This window comes from Trachypithecus francoisi, unplaced genomic scaffold (assembly GCF_009764315.1).
Source record: "Trachypithecus francoisi isolate TF-2019V2 unplaced genomic scaffold, Tfra_2.0 Lachesis_group13, whole genome shotgun sequence".
In the NCBI taxonomy this organism is placed as follows: domain Eukaryota; kingdom Metazoa; phylum Chordata; class Mammalia; order Primates; family Cercopithecidae; genus Trachypithecus; species Trachypithecus francoisi.
The window spans coordinates 18655333-18673440 of record NW_022681458.1 but is presented as its reverse complement, the minus strand read 5'-3'; the positions used below and the strand labels follow the sequence as shown (position 1 = coordinate 18673440).

At 46.1% G+C, this 18108-nt stretch overlaps 1 protein-coding gene across 1 annotated transcript; it reads right to left on the bottom strand.

The window, feature by feature from the left end:
* Positions 1–11349: 11349 nt before the first annotated feature.
* Positions 11350–14192, bottom strand: LOC117094161. The gene is made up of 3 exons (XM_033229394.1): positions 14162–14192; positions 13571–14058; positions 11350–13517 (listed from the first exon to the last, which is right to left on the bottom strand). Exons 1-3 carry the CDS (start codon positions 14190–14192, stop codon positions 12627–12629), a joined length of 1410 nt encoding a protein of 469 aa, XP_033085285.1. The 3' UTR covers positions 11350–12626.
* Positions 14193–18108: the final 3916 nt, after the last annotated feature.

The window sequence follows — 18108 nt, the reverse complement described above, 5'->3', positions numbered from 1 at the left end:
GGAAATGCCTCCCACTCACTATTTGGGCACGCGCTCAGAAACTCGCACAGGGACTCGCGCGGACACTTCATGGCCCATTTCCTCCGTCCCCTTACCCCCAGGCTCAGTGCGGACCACGCGGTTCTCAGTCCTCCTCTTCCCTAAGATCCTCTAAAAAGGAGCCTGGGGCGAAGTGACAGGGGAAGGCAGAAAACCTCCTGTTGCCCCAGGACGCCCCGAAAAACTACTCTGGGGGATGGGGCGGGGAAGACCTTAGAAGTCGTCTGGGCGTCCAACTCCTCCCAGGTGACCAGGTTGCTGTACGACCAGCACACTGCTCAGGAGCGAGTTCTGGGGAGAGAGAGGGATCCTCCAATTATTGGCATAGAGAACCGGGAAAGCTCGCAGCCTCCAAGTGGGAAAGCTGGCTGGAGATTGGGGTTAGAGGGGGTGGGTGCAAACTCAGGTTATTTCCGGGCAGCCCCGGAGCAGTCTCGTCCTCTGAAGGCAGGGACCCTGGGCTTTCACGGGAGAACGCCTTGGGGCGGGGTGTCCTGTGAGACCACCTCTCTCAGCAAAGCAGGGTGTGGCCTCTTGGCCTGACCTTGCTCCCCAGTCCCACCCTATACTAGTAGGTCCTAACCTTTCTGCGCTTTGAGCCTGGACCGTCGTCCCTTCAAGAGATTCTGCTGGATAAAGAAAAATTATAAAAGCTGGATCAAGCTTGGCGTCGGAGGTCTGGCCTTCAGCTGGTCCCCACCCTGAAGGACTGGCCTGCCCACCCTCGCGTCCTCGGGCACCCTTGGCTCGAGGACCTTTCGGGGACTCCCTGGGAAGCAGAAAGTCGCATCGCACACTGAGCCTTTCCTTCGAGCGCGCGGCCGGGAGCTACTGAGCCCTAGAGCGCAGCCCTGGGCACCCGGTGGCCTGCTAAGGAACCTACCCCACTGCAATGCTTGGGCCGCACTAGCGGAGATGAGAGTGCGTGTGGCAGTGGCCCGCGAGCACCACCCGCTAGAGTTTAGCAGCGCCTGGAGCACCGCCCTCTTCCTTGCTGTTTCCTTCGTGCAAGAGCTGGGCATACTCCGGTGTCTGCATTCTCACATTCAATCATTCATTCTGCCTCTGAAAGTTCTCAGGCTCCTTTGATCACAGGTCATTTCCTGGACCTGAGGCACCTGCGAACCTTGCGGATCACCAGATTATTTGATTGTCCCCCTCTTCTCCCACTGAATCGTTGGCCCGGCTAGTCTTCCGGCTTCTCCTGGAGTCGATCGCATTCTGGGACCCTTGGCCTTTCATTTATTCCACATATACTTATTGAGCTTCTACTATGCGCCTTTCCTAGTGCTGGCGCCACAGCAACGAAACAGACCAAAGTCTTTGCCCTGGCAGAGCTGATGGTCTAGAAAACAGCAATATATATATATGCACCCTGCCAGGAGATTGGTTGTAAGACTGAGGCTCAGCTCAGGAGAAGTTTGAAGGACCAAGGGTGGGGTAGTGAGTGAACGCCTATGAAAAGCTGGGGTACAGTTGATATTTCAGCAGGAGAGGTCTGGGAAGGCTGGAGGGAGCTGTAGCTCCCTGCAGAGAAGGGAGAGGAGGAAGGAGTGTTGGCTGAAGGAAAGGCAAGGATAAAGGAAAGTGATGAAACCATGTAGTCCACAACACTTTAGTGAATGCCTACTGTGCTGTGGTAGGCTGAGGTCCTGTAAAACTCCTGGCAGGGCCTGGGCTGCCAAACCTGCAGATGTGCTTCCCTCCAAAAGAGGTAGTGCTTGCCTCCTCTGGGGGCCCAGCATCTATCTAGATGTTTCCCATTGTCTTCTTTGGAAAGATATTTCAAAATGGCTGTGGGAGGCTGGGTGACAGGAGGACTGAACCTTCTGATGGACCAACTGAGGCTCCCTTTAGCTCTGTCCCTCGAACCTCGAACCACCTCCAGGGGTAGGGTAGCTGTCACCGTTGACATGCCAGAGGTATAGGACTCCTCCCTTCCAGTGATTGTGGCTCAAAAATCCAAGATGGACCTGGGCCTCTTCATCTAACTCCCATCTGCTGAAAACCACATTTTTATTTGATAGAAAATGACAGCACACCTTCTTGGTGTCCACATCCTCACTCCACAGAACCTGTCACTCCCATTTCCCATACAGAAGGAAACTCCCTCCAAGGCAGGGGAGATGTTGGCAAAGCTAGGAGTGCCCTGCTCCACATCGTGGGGGCAAGTCTGTATTTTCCTCCTGGGTGGTTCAGAGGAGCTACTACCACTTTGGCAGTGGGAGGGGTGTGGAAGACTCCTCTTTCCAGATAATCCAGAGGAGCCCAAGACCCTAAAAAACCAGTCATCATTCCTTGGCTGGTATTTCTGTGAGATAAATGGAAAATAAACCAGCAGGAAGAATTCGGGAGGAAATACTTTCACAAGGTTTCATAAGTTATTACAAAGTCTTTGAACACATCTTTGAAAGCCTAAGAAGTTTGGGACCAAGGAATGCAACAGATGAAGTGGAGGCAACAGCTTGTGGCCCTGCAGTAAAGACTTGAAAAGAGACCACAGATTTTCTTTTCTTTTCTTTCTTTCTCTCTCTTTCTTTCTTTCTTTCCTTCTTTTGTTCTTTCTGTCTTTCTTTCTCTTTCCTTCTTTCTTTTGTTTTCTTGTTGTTCTTCTTGTTGTTGTTCTTCTTCTACTACTTCTCCTTTCTCTCTCTCTCTCTCCCTCTTTCCCTCTCTCTTTCTCTCTTCTCACTGCCTTTCTTTCTTGAGATGGAGCCTCAAGGCTGGTCTTGAACTCTTGGTCTCAAGCCATTCTCCCATCTTGGACTCCCAAAGCCACTGTGAACACTACAGATTTCTCAGAGCAATATGCAGAAGTGCTTCACAGTCAAAGAGAGCAGTTCTTACTTATCACAGAACCACTGATAAAGTAAAACCTACCAATAAGTAACTTAGAGCTGCTCATCAGGGAAGTAAACAGAAACATGTACCGGTGGAAGAGGTGAGAAGGCCCATTGTTGAAAGGGAATCTTCGTGGCATCTCCAAACCTAATCTTCATATCTCCAAAGCAATCCATAGAGGTCCTCAGAAAGACCAGGCACCTCTGTCATAATGGGCACATGAGAATCATGCCTGTAATAGAAGATAATTTCTGGTCTCTCAGTACAAGCTCACATGATGGGGGCTTTGCTCCACTCTTCTGCTTGGTGAAGCAGTTTGACTTTCAGAAGAGCAAACTGTGTGGGTTTCACTGGAGGAGAATGACTCAGGAGGGCAGGAGCCAGACCACGGGACATTCAAAAGCAGGGTGGCAGGAAAAATCAGAGAAGCTTTCCAAGCTCAGAAAGCAGGAAAGTCCTAGGAATGGATAATATTAGAGACAGAAAAAAGGAAAAACTCCTGGAAAAAGAGAGGATTGCTCCAAACTGAAAAGAACCGTGGAGGAAGAGAGAGAGAAATAGAGGGAGGCATCAAATATCAGAATATAATTACTAAGATATATCTGACGAAATTAATCCTAACTGATGTTCTGCATGGAATCCTGGTGGTATATTACATTAGGCAACAATGAATGATCATTTCCAATTTGAAGGGCAAATTTGCATTGGGAGAACTGATCTGCATCCCCAATGCAGTCTTCCATAATATGGGAGATTCTTGTATGTTTGGGGGTAGCAGAATATAGGTGGTTGAGATAGGGAAAAAGATATTAGAAAGGAAAATGCAATATTTATGATCCTATCATGGGCTAGACAAATTACATATGCCTTACTTAGTACTGACTTAAGAAAAATCCTATTTAGTTTGCTCCCAAGATTTTAAAATAAATCGAGTTTGGACTTTGCCTGCTCAAACCTTGCAAAAGTGCAGAAAGATTGGAGAAAAGGTGAAGGTAAATAAAACAAATACTTGGAATAAACCCTTTTAAAGTAGAAGTCACTGAAGTGCCAGGATGGGGGGATCAGGGAAGAGGATGCCACTATGCCCTGCCTAGCATTACAAACTGCTCAGCAATCTTTCACCTGTCTCAGTCTCTGTTCTGGGAATCAGACGACACTCTTCTTGAGATTTCTTGGAGGACATATTTAGTGTCTTGAGGCTGGCAGCATGAGAGCTTGGAGGGCCTGCTGTTTCTTGGTCCTGCTGCCAGGGTTCCCCATCGAAATAATCTGAATAAGGTATTTCAGGAGAACTAAGGAAATCCACATGTGGTGACAACAGTACTTGATAATGGTGAATCATAACAGTATATGTCTATTGAGTGCTTAGTATATAATGGCATTGTTCTCAGTGTGTTACAAAGATTCATCTACTTACTGCTCAAATCAATTAGGTTATATCTAGCTAAAATGAAAAAAGGAGGTACACAGAGGTTAATTAACTTGCCTAAGGTCACACAGCTAAGCCGCCGCTGTGTTAGGGTTTAAATCAGGACAAGGTTATATTGCCAGTCCTGGTCCGTTAGAAGGTACTGGTTTTCTACTACTTTGATCAGCCCCGGAAAGCATGAGGTCTGGAAGCTACCTAAATAATTCATCTTTTCTTTTTTTTTTTTTTTTTTTTTTGAGACAGAGTCTCGGAGTCTGGCTCAGTCGCCCAGGCTGAAGTGCAGTGGCGCGATCTCGGCTCACTGCAAGCTTCGCCTCCCAGGTTCACGCCACTCTCCTGCCTCAGCCTCCTGAGTAGCTGGGACTACAGGCGCCGCCACCTCGCCCGGCTAATGTTTTGTATTTTTTTTAGTAGAGACGGGGTTTCACCGTGTTAGCCAGGATGGTCTCAATCTCCTGACTTCGTGATCTGTGCACCTCGGCCTCCCAAAGTGCTGGGATTACAGGCTTGAGCCACCACGCCCGGCCAATACTTCATCCTTCATCGTTTGCCTTGTTCTGTCAGTAAGTAAATGTCGACAAAAGTTACCTTTAATGCCTTCAGGAGACACCAAAGTAACTTATCTCGACTGAAAATAATTTAGAAATTTACTTCACCTCATTTCCCTTTTAAAATACATCCAATAATCCCACTTTAAAGTGCTTGCTTATATGATTGATTGATTGAGACAGGGTCTTGCTTTGTCACCCAGGCTGGAGTGCAGTGGCCAGATCACAGCTCACTACAGCCTCCAACTCCTGGGCTCAAGCGATCCTCCCGCCTCAGCCTTCCAGGTAGCTGGTACTACAGGCATGTGCCACCATGCCCGGCTAATTTTTGTATTTTTTGTTAGAGACGGGGATCTCGCTGTATTGACTAGGCTGGTCAGGAACTCCTGGCCTCAAACGACCGTCTGGCCTCGGCCTCCCAAAGTGTTGGGTTTACAGGTGTGAGCCACTGTGCCCTGCCTAAAGTGTTCGCTTATTTTAAACAACTTTTTTTTTTTTTTTCCTCCCGGGGAAAATTTATTAACCTAATTTCCATGCAGAAAACAACTTGAGACACTTTAGCCTCTTATTCGGTCGGGACAACGGCGGGCGGAAGGTGAAGATACACAGTACGAATTCCAACCTTCTCGCCTTCCTGTTACAGCCGATCTGCTCTGCACTTGGAATGAGGCGTCTTTGCCGGCGTTCTGAGTCCTTTCTACTCCGCGGCAAGCCCCGAAGCGATCCTCGCCTTCTTCCCGACCGCCAAGTCTGATTATGGAGACATCGTAGAAGGTCTGAGATAAGGACTGTGTGGTTGCAGAGGCCAGGTCTTGGGCTCCTGGGCGTGAGGACGCAGGTTCGGCCCCTAGGGAGAAATTTACAAACCCACCTCAAGACTCCTAAGGTGTTTCCAAGTCCCCCCTCCAACTTTCGTGTCCAGGTCACACTGCCCCGCTCTCGGGTAATGAGAGGGTGTGTCAAGATGCTCTTCGCGTCTTTGGAAGCCGAAGGGAAATAGAGGACTTTCGGCGGGGAGCAGGTTTTCGGGAGCCGTTCGGGGCTGAGATTCTCGAACCTCTGCTGCCAAAAGCGAAGGAGAAACCTGGGACTAAACGAAGGCAACTCTCCGCAGGGCGCAGGCACCGTACCCGGCGTCTGTTTTTTTCTTAATTTACTTTTTTGGGCACCTCTGCTATTTTTACAAATAAATGCGAACGCGCAGCTTTCGGGCGGGCTCTAGGAGCGGCCCGTGGGCATCTAGGAATATTAGAAATGTCATCCGGTTGTAAATAACCTACTCCCCAGTCCCTGAAATCCGGGACGTTACAGGTAAGGGCTGAATACCAGGTTCGCCCAAAGGCAAACCAAACTCAGCAGGGACGCCGAGTGATGGGGTTGGCAAGATAGTGTGGCCGCTGGTTTCCTCCACGTGTGACAAATGGGCTCATGACAGCGTCCTTGTGCCTTCGATTTGTCCCCGAGCCCTCCTCTGCCTTTTCGATCTCAAACTCACCTGTAATGGAGCTGGGAACTGGGGCGAACGGGACAGCCTAAAGCGTCGTTGGCCCGACCGAAAGGGGCTCAGCGCCTGGCACCCCGGGGGGCCTTGGGTCCTTTCCAGCCGGAGAGGCTGCAGGGGGCAAGGAAGACCCCGCTAGCCCCAAGGTGCGGGATTCTGCCCCTCCCACCCCCGGTGTCCCAGTGGCAGTGGCTGCCGCCGGCCAAGGTCGCAGAGTAAGCAGGGGCTCCAGTTCTCGGCCCGCGCGCCCTGCCCTTCCCCTGAGAGTCCTTGGGCTCAGCTGGGAGCCACTGCTGGCGTGCGCACCCACAAGGAGAGAAACAGAGGTAACCCACCGACTGCCGGAAGCTCGGCCTCTGTGGACACCCCAGTATACCTGCACCTAAGAGAGTGGAATTAATTTACACGCTGAATGGCTACTATTTAAAAGGGTCTTTTTAACAGCTCTCCTGGCGAGTATTTTAAAAAACGACTCTGTGCTAGATCAACTCGCCCGTTGGCACCTGTCAGCGACCAGCAGACAAGCTGAGATTCCCCTTTCAGCTGTCACTGGCGATGACACCGACATCTATCACTGGCGATGTTTTGTTCATTTAACCTCGAGACTTCCCTGATTATCCACACAATCCGTCCTCGAATCCTCTCGTTGTCACTGCATTTTGATGACTCAGGGGACTTGGAAAGCACCTATTTTGTGGGGGATGGAGAAGCCCACAGAAAAGCCCCCTGATGGGGGAAGGAGCAACCGCCACCCCGCCCACGTGAGAAAAGATCCCAGTAGCCAAATGCGGATGCAAGTATTTAGTCAACCTTCCTTTGAACGCAAAGGTAACAACAGGAGCGTGTGTGTGTGAGAGGGAGGGAGGGAGGGAGAGAGAGAGGGAGGGAGGGAGGGAGGGAGAGAGAGAGAGAGAGAGGGAGAGAGAAGCAACGATTAAATAACCCTCCTTTGGTGATTCAAGACCACTTCCAAAATCCAAAATGCAAGCATTGCCTCAGGATCTCCCAATCGGTTTCTAAGACAGGGCACCTCGTGGTGTTTAGTTCATTAAAGTGAGATTAGGAAGACTTGCCTTTCAGTAACTACGTTAAATATAATGACTCCCAAATTTGGCTGCACAATAGTCTCACTTGGGGTGCCTTTAAAAGAATACTGATGCATCTTCTTCTCCGCTGACCCGACCTATTAAATATGTGTCTCTGGGGGCAGGAAGAGTGGGTCTGCAATTTTTTTAAAAGCTCTCCAGGTAATTCTAATGTGCTAATAGGGTTGAGAACCTCCATAAAGCTCACATGGTGGATAAATTTGCTATGTGTGAATTTAACAGGAAATCAGCTTCTAGGGACAAATCATTTGCCTTGCAGAGCTTGGCCCTCCATTTTTTCCAAGCCAAGACTAATTCTCACTGAAAGTTAATTCTTCCCCAAACTTTGCATCAGATAGAACTTGCTCTCTACCTCTCAAATTTGACTACAAAATATTTTTAAAGTCACACAGTAGTGACACAAATGTGTTATTTATATATAATGGAGAATACTGTTTTATGTGCTATGAGATAGTTGAGTGGACCATATATTACCACAGTTCTTGAAATCATAGTTGTTGAAATAAAATTGTTCTATTTTTGTAGTAATTAAACATGCTCTCTTCTGTTTATTGTGTGGTATGTTTTGTACGATTAAAAGCTAAAAGAACTTTTTGCATATTTTCTCCACTCTTTTCCTACTTCAGTATTCCCCACTCAACCCCATGGAGATATGGAATTTCTAAACCAAAGATAATCCAATTTTACATGCAAAGACAACTTAAAAAAAAAAAAAGGAAGTGTTCACATTCTTCCTCAGCTCCTAGGAATATTCTTGGAAATTAGGCATTGAACATTCTTACTTCTCCAAGTATATTTTATAATCAGAAATTATTGTGAATTCATCACAGAAACAAACTTGTTTTTCTTTGGCATATTTTAGTCTGCATAAGGGTATAGAAGACTTAGAATCAAAACTGATTGAAGGAAATAATGCTGATATATATTACAAAGCTTATCTTATATGGAAAATCAAAAGAGATCTCTAGCAGAGGATAAATTCAATTTCTTACACTTTCTTCATTCACATAACTTCAAACTAAGATCTGGCTGCAGTCATTTCTAACACTCATTTCAGAAATAGATACTACAGTAATTATTAGCTACTCAAACAAACTTGCACTATAACAAATACAATAAAAAACATATGATTTCAAAGGAAGAAGTGTAATGCACATTTAGCAAGCATGCAGTTCATTGTCCATAATGTGAATTTCATCATCTTTGTATAATAGCAGAAATGTGAAATACAAATATTAGCTAACAGGAATTAAATGATTAAAGAGGGTAAGAGTTGAATCACAGAATAACTGGGGAATTAGTTAGTTATTAAGATCATAGTTACTAGGAAATTGCTTAGTTATTAAGACCATAAAATGAGCAATTCTATGAAGAACGATTTATTAAAATGGCAAAGATTGAATATTTAATAAAACAGGGAGTAACAAATAGTAAGAAATTTAATAGATCTTGTTCTCATGTTGGAAATTCCACTGCAATGTGCTTTTTTCCCAGTTATGCAGGTGCTGCTAGCCTTGGAGGCAACAAGGTAGACATGTTCACAAAGATATCTTGAAATGTCACACAATGCGGAACTGATTAAAAAAATGGAGGCCAAATGTCCTTTAGTTTCTCTGGCAGTTCCTATCACTGAATATAAAACGTAAGAGTTCCATTATTATAGTGCTAATTTTTCTCAAAACTCAAAATGCTTGACATAAGTATTTTCTTCGCCTTTCAAAAATTCTTATGAAGGAAAGAAGGAAGCTGTTTACCTAAGCCTCCCAGGATCTCAGGAGTTACGGTCAATGTAAGTCTGGAAAACCAAGTCACCTAAGATTCATTCCAGAGTGTCCCTTCAGCAGACTCAACAGAACATTTATCAGTCACTCACTACGTGCCCAGAACTGGTTAAGGCTTTGTGGATCAAATGGATGACCAGATAGACAAAGTTCCTGTTCATATCTTTACATTCTGGTTGCAGGAGAGTGATGAAAAATGTAACTGATAAGTAAGACTACTGCAAACAGTATAACACATATTCTACAAAGTAAATCTCATTAAGAAAGTAAAACTGGGATAGATATCCACTGGGAATAGAGTTGCCAAGGCGGACCTCTCTGGGGAGGTAATATTAGACACTTGGAGACCTAAATAAAAGCAAGGTCCATATAGGGCTTTAGTTTCCAAATAATTTTCATGAATTTATCCTCTTATGTGTACAAATCTTCACAGCAACTCCATGAGGTAGGGGGCGCTGATACTCCCCACCCCTAATTTTATAGATGGGGAATCTGAGACTCAAAAGAGGTTAAATGATTTTTAATGGCCTTTCCGACTAAAGAGAGAACCAATGTTCAGGCTTACACCTCCTGGCTGCAGATGCTGACCCCAAATCCAATGTGCTTTTTAGATGTGTATGTTGTTCACTAAATCATATTGTATTCAGAGGCTGAATGTTTAATTCACCACCTGCATCATGAGTTTCTTTCACCTGAAATGTAGATCCTATGAAAGCATGATGATAAGTCTAACCTGTAGCCCCAGAACCTAGGCAGAATGCAGCCCATGGGGACCAGGAATTTCCAATCAGGTACAAAGACCAGACCAGGTCTGGCTTTTTGTAGTGACTCTACTGGTTGTTCTCACTCATAAGGTGAAGAGGTGTCCAGGATTAAATCAAGCTTTTCCGAGATGAAGAGATTTGCCACTGGAAGGGAGAAAAATACTCCCTTTTCACAGAGCCCTCCTGACAACTCACTTGATATTTCAACAATTACTTCTTAAATTCCTGCTTTGTCTAAGGTGCTGGTGTGCAGGTCTTTCCATGTGAATATAAATGATTAAATCCAATCTGCCAAATGGAGAGAGGGGAGAGAGACCTGAATGTCAGACAACCGCTAGAAACCAGACAGATATTTTCCATGACCATATCCTGCCACTCAGTTCCTGATAACAAAATCAGAAATTAGCAATAAAGCATGGTAAGCCACAGAAAATATCTCTCTATGTTTAGATACTGAGCCGCTAAGTGTGTCTCTTTGATTTAAAAGTATTCTAACTCAAATTTTAATTACATGAAATTTACACATGCAATTCATAAGAGAAGCAAAATGTGGCTTTTGTTATCATTGAGGTGATTCAAGAATGTATTTCTCAGTTATGAGGAATCTTTTAGGTTACATTATTGGCATAATTCTCTGGAACACAAATAAACTCTAAGAGGAAACTTGGTGCCCAAAGTAACTTTAGACAGACTTCCAGGTTGCCAGTTTAGCTCACATAAAAAACTCATGTGTGTGTACACATGTACACATTCTCACAGCCACAAAGCCAAGTTGTTACCAGTATTCATATATTTTATACATAATATATCTTTAAACAGATACCTAATACATACATATATACATGTGTAGCTGCACTTCTGCAACTCAATAGTTTTTAGTGCAAACAGAATCTTAGCAATGGAGGTAAATAAAGAATGAATAAAAGGTAAAAATGGATATAGAAGTAAAACACAAGACATGGGGGTATAAATAAATTAAAACTAAGCTCTGAAAAGTGATTTTTAGTAATAGAAACCTAAAAACATTTCATACAAAGCAAGAACAAAGTCTAACAACAGAGTTTAGTTTTAGTAGAAGTTGTGGTAGTAAATATGTAAGTTACTTCTCTCTTCAGAATACAACAGATCTCACTGGGCCTTCCAGGGTCATTATTCCTAGAAATAATCCCACAAAATGCCCATCTTAGCAAAGCACATTTCAATGTGTGAGTTATTTCTCTCTCAGCCCCATTTAAAAATGTGAAATTTGGATTTAGATGGGGACATGTATTTAAGGAAGAGAAGTGCCACACAAATAATGGAGCCATTTTACCATGAAATCAATGTCATAAAAATAGATATTTCTATAAAGACCTCTTGTTTTTATTATTAAGACAATGCAGACATAAAACACTTCATACTGTAGTTTCTACATTGCAGCCAAACCACTTATCAATGGCCAATAAATTACTTCACTCCTATGATAGATACAAATGCTCGATTCAAGTTCAATTAATAGCATAGTGTCAGGATATCATGCAGACAGCTTGCATAAATACTCAAGGAATAATAGCATACCTTCAGTAGCTTCTGTGATTTTTAAGCATGAAAACTTTGTCTTATTCCAAATTTCAAAAGATGGAATAAAGAATGTTTTCATATAAAGTACATTTGGAACAGTTTTCCTTCTTAAGAAAAAGGCATCTAACCCACTTGCAACATACACTGGTAATTCATCTTTGTAGTTACAAAATCAGATAGATATATATTATTTTTCATCTCATGTGACTGTATGTGAACATTTCAGTAATTCCAACAATATCAAACAGCTAAATTCAAAATCATATAATACTTTCTAATAAATGTATACGATATATATCTTTGTAGTCAAAGGCAGAAAGACCTTCAGTTAGTTGATTTCATCTTTGGGCACTAGTTTATATTTTATCAGATAATTAAAAGTCATTAGTTATTTCACAGTATAAAATATTGAATCAATTACCAACAGGCCTTTATTTTCTGCTCCTAATTTCGAAATGTATTTGGACTCGAGGTATGGGACTAATGTCACTGCTTATCAAACAATTTTCTGGAAATCTTAATGCACAAATATTTCAGGATTTATATATTCAAAAATAAATTATATCTTAAATGAAATTAAGAAAAAAAGGCGAGGGAAAGGAGAAAATGTAGTTTATATTCGGTGTGAATAGCTTTCAATATCTTCCAGGTGGGGGCAACAGTAAGTCACTTTTGAGAGAAGGGAGAACAGGCTCTTTAAGCTCCCTGAGTCCAGTTACAGAAGATGAAATGACTTCCTGGCAGTAACACCGTGAATAAAACAACCACAAGCTTCCAGGAGATGAGACTTCTGGGCTCTGCTCCAGACAACACCCGGCCATGAGCAACAGGGCCTCCCGCCCTGGGCGCACAGCCACCTCCGCCGCTCGGAGTCTGCCCCGAGCGCGCACGCGCGCCGTGCACCTGCCCCATCGCGTCCAGCTGCTGCCTGCGGGTTCTTCCAGCAGCTCCCCGCACGCCCGCGCTGTGCCGGCGGGGAGTGTCCGTCACTCTCAGCGCTCAGGATCTCTCCCTTTCCAGGACCGCTACGAAGCAGGAAACCCTTTTCCTGTCACGTTTACATCCCATTCATTCTTCCTCCGGGCAATTTAAGTCCATTCACAGCCGCCACAGATGCACGTGTGCGCGCGCGCAGCTGCACCTTTAAAGAAACTCTCAAGTCCTGGCCGCCAGAAAACCAGCTTTCGGGCGGGGCGGCGGGGCTCCCCCTCCCCTTGCCTCCTCTCTGAAGATCCTTGTGCTCTAGGGAGGGATGGCCGCACACTCTGACGAGGACGAAGGTGGTGCATAACGCGGAGGTCAATTTTGCACAGTCCGGGCAAGAGAGACCTCCCACCAGCATCCCCGCCTGTTCAGTTTCCCTCTCTGGCCCAGCGCGAAGGGCGAGGGGCGACAGAAGCCCGAGGGACAGAAGACCGAGGTCCCTCAGTGGCCGAGTTGGGAGAGGGTGTGAGTCCGGGAGAGCCCGAGGGCCGCAGGGAGAGGGCGCAGAAGGTCGAGCGCACAGAACCAGAAGCCCCCTCTTCTCCCGCCGCGCGGAGCTGGAGGCGCAGACGCCAGGTCCGCGGTGCGGCCCGGCTATGTGTCGCTCCTCCGCGCACCGCCAGCCGCCGCCCGTGCCCTCGAGACGCCGCCGCCGCTGCCCCCCGTCGAGCCCGCGGCCGCACCCTCGGGCCGATACTTGAGCCAGCAGATGACCCAGGTGACAACGACTGAGAAGAGTGCTAGGATGCTGGCCACCGACAAGCAGATGGGCCCCACGGGCGAGGGTGAGGGCGACCCAGCGGCAGGTGCCTCGCCAGGGGGCGCTCCTCCTCCGGGGGGTCCCCCGCCGCCGTAGTGGTTGACGAAGATGAGGCCGGTGAAGAGCAGCACCACCATGGAGAGGAAGGAGAAGACCACGCACACGCAGCCGGCGGTGAGCGCCGCGCGCTTGCAGTTCTGGCAGCTGTCGTAGGAGCCCGGGGCGCGCAGGCCGGGGCGGGCGCGAGGCCCGGGGGCCGCGTCCTCGGCGGGCGGCGGCGGCTGCGGCGGGGCCGGGGAGGGCGGCGGTGGCGGTGCCGGGGTAGGCGGAGGGGCAGCAGCGGGCGCGGGCCGGCGCGCGGGCAGCGGCGGGAGGCGGTCCTGGGGCAGCGGGTCGTGCGCGGCGCGCAAAGCCAGCGGGAAGGCCTCGGCGAGCTTGGTGTTGTTGGGCAGGCCGTGCACGCGGCTGTCGGGCAGCGGCGTGCGGTGGCGGCACACCGGGCACGCGATGGCGCCGGGCGGGCAGAGCCAGGGCGGCGGGCGCGGCGGGCGCTCAGGCGCGGCGGCGGCGGCGGCGGCGGCGGCGCGGAGCTGCAGCTGGCTCAGGCACTCCTGGCAGAAGGTGTGCAAGCACGCCAGCAGCTTGGGCGCGCGCCGGTCCGCGTCGAAGTAGTTGTAGCAGATTTTGCACTCGTAGTCCTCGAGCGGAGCGAGGCCGGAGACCGTCTCCGCTGCATCCCGGGCTCCTGCGTCTCCGCAGTCCGGGGCTCCCTCCGCGGCGACCCCAGCTCCCTCCCGGCTCCCGGGGCTGCTGCTTGGGCTCTGCTGGCTGCCGCCGCTGTCGCTCGCCGGCGCTGCCATGGCATGATCCGCCCCTCATCGGGGGCAAGGTGAGGTGCCTTCCTCCCCCTGCACCGTCGCCTGGGCTCCGGGCGGGGAGGAGTCGCTTCTGCCTCCCCCCTCTGACTGCTGTCGCCTGGCGGGGGAGGCACCGCTGGCGGGCCAGGCGGGGGCGCAGCAGCGACCGCCTCCCCCTCTCGCCTCCCCGCCCCCCGCCCCCGGCGCGTGCACCGCGGTCCCTCCCCGTCCCTGGGCTCCTCTGCAGTCCCCCTCGGCCCCCTTAACGCAGCTTTCCTAGCAGAGTAGGATATCGATTTTTGTTGGACTTGAAATTGGGAGTTGAGGGCGGCCTGGAGGCGCGTGGGAAGGAGATTTGGGGTGCGGCTGCTCTATAGAGATGTTGCCTTTCACCCCAGCAGCCCCCCGCCCCCTACGCGGAATCGTGGCAGGAAACCGAGTCCTGAGTTTTCCTTCTTTTTCTTCCTCAACACGACTTCCCCACCAGTGTGGTTCTGTTTATCCTCCTCGCCCTGGGGCTGGGTCCCTGACGAAGCCTCCTTTTCACCCAGCCACCCCCAAGCCAGAGCTCACCAGTGATGTAATGCGGGACCCGCGCGGGGAGGGGAAGCGGCAGCCTGAACGGCCTGGCAGCGGCGGTTCCTTCTCTAAAAATCGTGATCTCATCTCTCAGTCCAAGGGCGAAAAACAGCCATCACCAGGCCATTCACACTTTGTGCTTTTGTTCGCAGAGCCCAGGCAGCCCTGCAGCCCACATCTAGGGTGCAAATGGAGCGGCAGCGTTTTTCTTTTATCATTCAGAGGAAATTTTTGAGCTGAACAGTATTTTTTTTCTCCCTCTCTCTCAGAAATATTGCGGAAATTTAAAGGAGGACAAAGACACAGATTCATAGCTGGGTCTTGCTCTTTTCCTGACGCAGACCACAGCGGATCGAGGTAGCTATTTCGTTGGTGCACAGGCGTTCACAGAGGCAGAGAGGGGAGAAAGTTGTCAAACAGGTTCACAGATTGTCAAAGTGCGGCTTAAACCGAGTTCCTGGGCTCCCCTCACTGGCTTCGTCCACTTAAACTTTTAACAGACACATGTAGAGAGCTGAAACTCCAGGGGTAACATGGGACAGGTCTTCTTGATTTAATGAGAACAGAAGATCAGTTGGACCCGGTAGCAAGAACTAGGGCTTGTTTAAAAAGCACTGAGTAGGTGACAGGAGTGGTGGGCTTGAGGACCATCTGAAGTGTGGTGTTCAGATATTCCTAACCAGAAAGTCTGTGCCCTGATTTCTCCAGGTTGGGTCTCACTCTATGAGCAGGGAACCCACCTTCCCCCTCAACACAAGAAAAGATGGCTTTGGAATATTCTGGATTCCCACAGTTGGGAATGTTCCTACTGTTTTTTGCAGATTCTCTGCAGAAGACAGCAAGATGCCCCCAGGGAATGTTTGTGAAAAGGATGATTGAATGGGAAGCAAGCTGGAGAAAAAGAAGAAAGAGAGATATCAGTAAATCACCAATGTACAGACAAGAGATGGAGAAGATGACTTATAAATATAGTTTCTATGATATTTGAAAATAAATTTTTTACTCTATGCTAATAGTGAATGTGATGTCTTCAGTTTGAAGGGCTTTAAGTGAAACTCATTAAAACCCACTACTTTCCATTTCCTAGTTTTTAATTTTGTAATTATTACTTGGGATAATAATATTCTTTCAATTTTTTAAGCATTTCACTTTGTGGTGGGATGGTGATCAGAGAGGGCGGGTTGAGGGGACATCCTGAGAAGGCCTTAGTCTGGCCTTGGAATATTGCAAAGTGACACTAACCTAACTGTAGGAAGTGGCTTTCTGTCCTCCTTCCCTCATTTAGTTGTATGACTGTGAAAAGTCTGAAAATGTGCATTTATGCACAGTGTTAAACTGGGTTCTTGTGCTTTAAAACTTGAGTAGCTGTGTACCGAGAAGAGACATAATGCTGGTGTAGCACATATCTAAAACAGAGTATCTGGGAGAAGAGAAGCACATGAACAGGAGGGCTAGTGTGGCCTCCATGCCAAATGACTAAAAAAAAGTTCCGAAGGTCTATATGTTTGAATGTGGTGTGCATATGGGCACAACATTTAAGATTTTGAAGCTTCACTTTTTTACGCATTCTCACCATTGAATGACAGACTTGAGGAACAGAATGTCGGATCACACGGGGGTTTCTCGAGCTCAGCATAATTGACATTTGGAGCTGGATAAGTCTTTGATGCAGGGCTGTTCTGGGCATTATTCAATGCTTAGCAGCATCTCTGGCCTCTACACACTTGATGTCAGTAACACCTCTCCCCAGTTGTGACAACCAAAAATGTCTCTGGTTGAGGACCATGGAGCTACCACAAAGTCACAGATTTGGTTAAAGCGAAACCAAAACCAGGTAATATCTTACAGCTCCTATCTAGTGTAAGACAGCATTCTCAAAGAATTTAGCGACAACAGACGTTTCTTCTATAGCTCATGGTCATTTAGATACCACTGAACTCTCTTTGAGAGGTGCAGTACAGTTTTTGTCAATAATACATCCTGTTGATGGAGTCGTAAACAATTGCCAGAATTTAGTAAACAATGCTAAAATTTACTGTCTGAGTTTGGATAGGTTTTTCAGAGGAGCCTGAATCTTCAATTATTTTACATCCTAGAGTCAATCATTCATTTTTAGGACTTATAAAGATGTGATGTGGGGCTTCTGTAGGTACAGGGAGGAAGCATGACGTTGCTAAAGAGTGTGAGTTTGTGTGACACAGGCCATAGGCACCTGCCTTAATAGAATGTAAGGCCAGTGCCAGTGTCACCTGAAGGTTTAAGTAGTAAAGCCTGGTCATTCATGTAGGAATTAGAGTTCCACTTTAGAGGAAGATGTATTGAAAGGGATCAGAAACAAGGAACTCAGCGTAAGTTGAGCATCCCTAATTTGAAAATCTAAAATCCAAAGCTTTTTGAGCACCAATACGATGCCACAAGTGAAAAATTCTACACCTGACCTCATGTGATGAATATATAAATTAATATTTTATAATATTAAAATATATAGGCCGGGTACAGTGGCACAATTCCATAATCCCAGCACTTTGGGAGGCTGAGGCGGCTGGATCACTTGAGGTCAGGAGTTTGAGACCAGCCTGGCTAGTGTGGTAAAACCCTGTATCTATGAAAAAATACAAAAATTAGCCGGATGTGGTGATGGGCGCCTGTCATCCCAGCTGCTTGGGAAACTGAGGCAGGAAAATCCCTTGAACCCGGGAGGCTGTGGTTGCAGAGAGCCAAGATCACACCATTGCATTCCAGCCTGGGCAACAGAGAGAGATTCTGTCTCAAAAATATATATATATAATATATTTATATAATATTTAAATATTAAATATTATAAATTTATATATATTTATATATAATATATCAATATAATATATTTATATTATATATTTATGTATTTTTATAATATATATTTATATATAATATAAAAATATATGTATATATAATATAAAATACAATATATAATATATTTATTTATATTTATATGTTATATTATATAATATATAGTATATGTTAAAAGCCCCACATGGCATTTATATAATATATTACATTATATTATATATATTTATATATTATATATTATATATTATATTATATATAATATATTTATATATTATATATTTATACATAATATATTGTATATCTATATATTATATCTTTATGCATTATATATTATATCTGTATATTATATATAATTATATATATAATATAATATATAATATAAAAATATATTTATATATAATATAAAATACAAGATATAATATATTATTTATATTTATATTTATATTATATAATATATTATATATTAAAAGCCCCACATGGCATTTATATGATATATTATATTATATTATATATTTATATATTGTATATTG

Coding starts and splice junctions, on each gene's coding strand:
- LOC117094161 (XM_033229394.1), bottom strand. CDS start 14,192: ATGAGGGGCGGATCATGCCATGGCAGCGCCG. Junction 14,059..14,161: donor ATCATGCCATGGCAGCGCCG/GCGAGCGACAGC, acceptor GCGGAGACGCAG/GAGCCCGGGATGCAGCGGAG. Junction 13,518..13,570: donor CGCCGCCCGCCGAGGACGCG/GCCCCCGGGCCT, acceptor CTCCTACGACAG/CTGCCAGAACTGCAAGCGCG.